Raw genomic sequence first — 3,604 nt, forward strand, 5'->3', positions numbered from 1 at the left:
CCATGACTTGAGGGCCGGTGTCCTGTCGCCGCCGCAAGCCATCGCTATCAACATCCCGGAGAATGCCAGTACACTCGCTCCTGCACGCACTGCGTGGAGTTTCCCCCATCGCCGCAACATCTCTTGCATCCATGTCTGGCCACGGTGCACGCAACGCTTCGAGTCCACGAGTTTGTCGTTTAGCGCCAGCATCTTGAGCATAGTGAAGGGTACGACTCCACCGATAAGACATCCGCTAATAAGCCAGAGCCGCGGCATGCCTGCGTGTGGTCCACGCTGCTTCTGCAGCCAAGCTACAAGTAGCGCACTGAGGCCACTGCCTACAGCTACAGGTCCCTGCATTCGCGCTGCGTAGAAGTACATTCGTCGGAAGAAAGGAGCCTGGAATGCTAGCGCGTCCGTCTCCATGAGCGCCGGGTGCTGCGCCACACTGATGTACATCGACGCACCTGCAAATATTCCTGCAAGTCCTGTGGCTGCTAGCTGAGCCAGCGCCTCCGCGTCCACGCCCATAGAGAGAGTCGGGCGTCAAGTGACGCACAGCCTCTCGACGGTGATACCCACAAACCTGCGCAAACCGATACAGTAGCTAGAAAAGTTGACTTTTTTGACAAGCAAGTTGTGTCTGTCGCGACTGGCCTTTTTTAGCGCTTTTTCGGTACATTTTTGGAGAAGTACTTTTTTAAAAGTGTTTTATTTTTATTTTAAACTGGCGCTTCTTTGGAAAAGCTCTTTTTCAAAATTAAAAGAATAAAAGAAAAACAGATCTTTAAATTGATTATTCTTGTTAAAGCTCGCAGCAATGAACACTGAAAGCATGAGTCGCTTGGAGGCGGAGAACCTCATCGCCAACGCGTATCGCGCTCCTGCCACTGACAGCGTCCGTGAGAACGCAACTGCGACCGTCTCGAGCGGATCCAAGCTGCGTACGTTGGCGCGGCTACCGTCGCGCAACACTGCATCGTCCAATGATTTCTATCTGCAGCAGTCAGGCGTTCAGTTCTACGTAGACGACCTGGTACGCCAGTTACAGGACAAGCGCCCGGATCAGCCGGCACACTTCATCGCCAATTATTTTGCCGCAGTTGCCAAAGGATCCAATGTCAAAAACCGGTCGTTCGAGTACGTCAACGGCTGTCTGCAAAACCGTGCGTCCTTCCTTGCTCAATTGCAGCGCAGCTACGCAAAGATCGACCACGATATGAGTAAGTGCTGTTATTTACATGTAATGATATCGGTACTTTGGTCCGTCTGACTGCTGAAGTGGTGAATGTGTAACCATCTTTTGCTTGCGATGGCTACTGTAGTGCTGTCGGTTAGAGATTTCACAGAAATGCTTCATTGTCAGTGCAGCGACTTGCCAACACAATTAGTACGGCAAGCGACCGGCCACCTGCCTGAAAACGAAGATGACCAGCGACGAGCATCGCTGCGAACGTTACTAACAGCTTTCAGTGCATGCTTCTTTTTCAATGGTAAAGATGCGTGCAATCTTCTGGCTTGGCAATTTCTGATGCCTCACAATTTGAAAATGCTGGTAGAGTTTTTGAACAAGGCGCACGATATCTACAACGAAAATGCGGCAACCAAAGACAGAAGTGGAGATCGATCCGAGAGGTGGAGCCTTTTGCTTCGGTATTGAGCTTGACAATTGTATTAATGGCAGAGGTCCCTTGCAGCACCACCAACATTATCGCCAGACTTCGAGTTGTAGCCCAACAGAACGCGTATGTTCCCTCACGCCGCATAGCAACGCAGTTCTAACACATGTCCCACTTGCAGATTCAGCATTCCGCCCATGATTGAGGTGGAGAAAATCGCCATGAAGAGCTCTAGCTTCAAGGAGGTCAGTTTTGCAATAAATTACTTTTCCAATGCTCTAGCTCATGCAATTATGACTCGCAGTTCTGCCACTTGTTCTATGATAGTCCGGTACTCATCGACTACATTTCAAACCTTCAACTCGCCTTTCAGAAGCTGGCTACATTGGCAAAACGAAACTAAGTGGTCGTGCGGAAAATGCTTTCGAAAAATCTGTTTCTTTAAGAAAACAATTGTAAATAAAAACATTCACAATTCTACGAACTTCCAAATTAATTCCTAAAATCAGGAAACCTTTTTCTTTTTGCAAGCTAATTTTTACTTAGAACAACATTCAAATAACAGCAAGACCAACGACAATTTGTAATGAGCAGTGGCATGAGGTCTGACGAGAATCGCCGCCCCAACTTCGGTCGGTATGAACCTTCGCCTGATTCTGCGGATATCGACATGAAGGACGCGTCTCCAGCGCCTCCTGTCGCCTTGGGGCGACTCCAGCGGGCGTCTCCTTCGTCTGCATCCTCGACTGCGTCGTTTGGCCACAACCGCCAGGCACTACGTGAACGTTCCACTGTCAGCTACAGATCGACGGCCACGAGTACGTTAGCCGCGGTAGCAACGGTCTCGATAGTTAGCTCTAATGAATAATTTTGTGTACACACAGGTCGCTTAATGGCACCAACAGCGTCATCGTTAGCGCATCGAACAGTCTCACCTGCGTCGACTGGATCCGTGCCGTCGTATGCACGTCCAACAGCTAGCAGCGCTACTGGAAGGCATCAAGCGTCGCGAATTCCGTCAGCACCAACTAAAGCGATGTATGGCGGCGGTACAAGCAGGTTACGGACAGCTACATCGAGTTCTACCGCAAGACCAACGTCAGCTAGACCTCCATACACTGGCGCTGGTGCATCTAGCAGATTCCAAACCGGCTCGAGCCCTCAACCTCGTTTCGGTACTACGCGGACACAAAGCAACGCACCAACCCCACCACCGCCACGACAGTATACTACGGAACAAACTACCCCACCAGCAGCCCCAGCGGAGATGATGGACTACGAGGATCAACAAACCGAACAACAACGGGAACAGGAACAGGAGCACCCAAACCAACCGCCTAAAGCGTGGAGTTTGAGCGATTTCGAGATTGGTCGTGAACTGGGAACGGGAAAGTTTGGTCAAGTGTACCTTGCGCGTGAGAAAAGCTCGCGAATGTATGTGGCCCTGAAAGTGCTAGTGAAGGAGCAACTTAAGGCTGCGGGTGTATCTCACCAATTGCGAAAGGAAGTGGAGATTCACTCCCGTATTCGACACGAAAATATCCTGCCCCTGTTTGCCACTTTTCAAGACGCCACACGAGGTGAGATGGAGGATCCTTGTGCTTCTTTTCTCGTCCATGTCCTAACATATCAATTGTTTTGCTTTCTTCAGTTTACTTGGTAATGAAATATGCTGGAGGTGGTGACCTCTACAAGAAAATGCGTTCTATGCCCGGACGACGGTACGCTCACATCAGGTTCCTTGGTTTCTTGTCGTGTATGGAACTAACAATGCCGTCAATAGGTTTCCTGAACGCCAAGCAATGCTGTACACCGCCCAGCTTGTCAGGTAGAGAGGATACTGGGACGATGACGCGATGCGTAACTCGAATGAGATTTTTTTGTCTGCTCAAGGGGGTTGGTAGGTTAGCAACTGACAGCCTCATCCTCACCCCGCGAGTGAGACGTGTATGACCTTCTATCTATGTTCGGTAGGGATGATGAAAAGTGGGTGGGGGAAAAGA

At 50.0% G+C, this 3,604-nt stretch overlaps 3 protein-coding genes across 3 annotated transcripts; 2 read left to right on the plus strand and 1 right to left on the minus strand.

The window, feature by feature from the left end:
- Position 1: 1 nt before the first annotated feature.
- On the minus strand, positions 2–513 carry PITG_19457 (uncharacterized protein; the record flags this gene model as incomplete). The annotated part of the gene is made up of 2 exons (XM_002996939.1): positions 2–80; positions 151–513. 2 exons carry the CDS (start codon positions 511–513, stop codon positions 48–50), a joined length of 396 nt encoding a protein of 131 aa, XP_002996985.1.
- Positions 514–817: 304 nt separating this feature from the next.
- On the plus strand, positions 818–2,004 carry PITG_19458 (protein kinase; the record flags this gene model as incomplete). The annotated part of the gene is made up of 5 exons (XM_002996940.1): positions 818–1,205; positions 1,308–1,475; positions 1,544–1,598; positions 1,783–1,846; positions 1,906–2,004. 5 exons carry the CDS (start codon positions 818–820, stop codon positions 2,002–2,004), a joined length of 774 nt encoding a protein of 257 aa, XP_002996986.1.
- Positions 2,005–2,199: 195 nt separating this feature from the next.
- PITG_19459 (protein kinase) lies at positions 2,200–3,433 on the plus strand (the record flags this gene model as incomplete). The annotated part of the gene is made up of 4 exons (XM_002996941.1): positions 2,200–2,419; positions 2,486–3,181; positions 3,253–3,322; positions 3,385–3,433. 4 exons carry the CDS (start codon positions 2,200–2,202, stop codon positions 3,431–3,433), a joined length of 1,035 nt encoding a protein of 344 aa, XP_002996987.1.
- Positions 3,434–3,604: the final 171 nt, after the last annotated feature.

The sequence above is a fragment of the Phytophthora infestans genome, genomic scaffold (genome assembly GCF_000142945.1).
Source record: "Phytophthora infestans T30-4 supercont1.96 genomic scaffold, whole genome shotgun sequence".
In the NCBI taxonomy this organism is placed as follows: domain Eukaryota; phylum Oomycota; class Peronosporomycetes; order Peronosporales; family Peronosporaceae; genus Phytophthora; species Phytophthora infestans.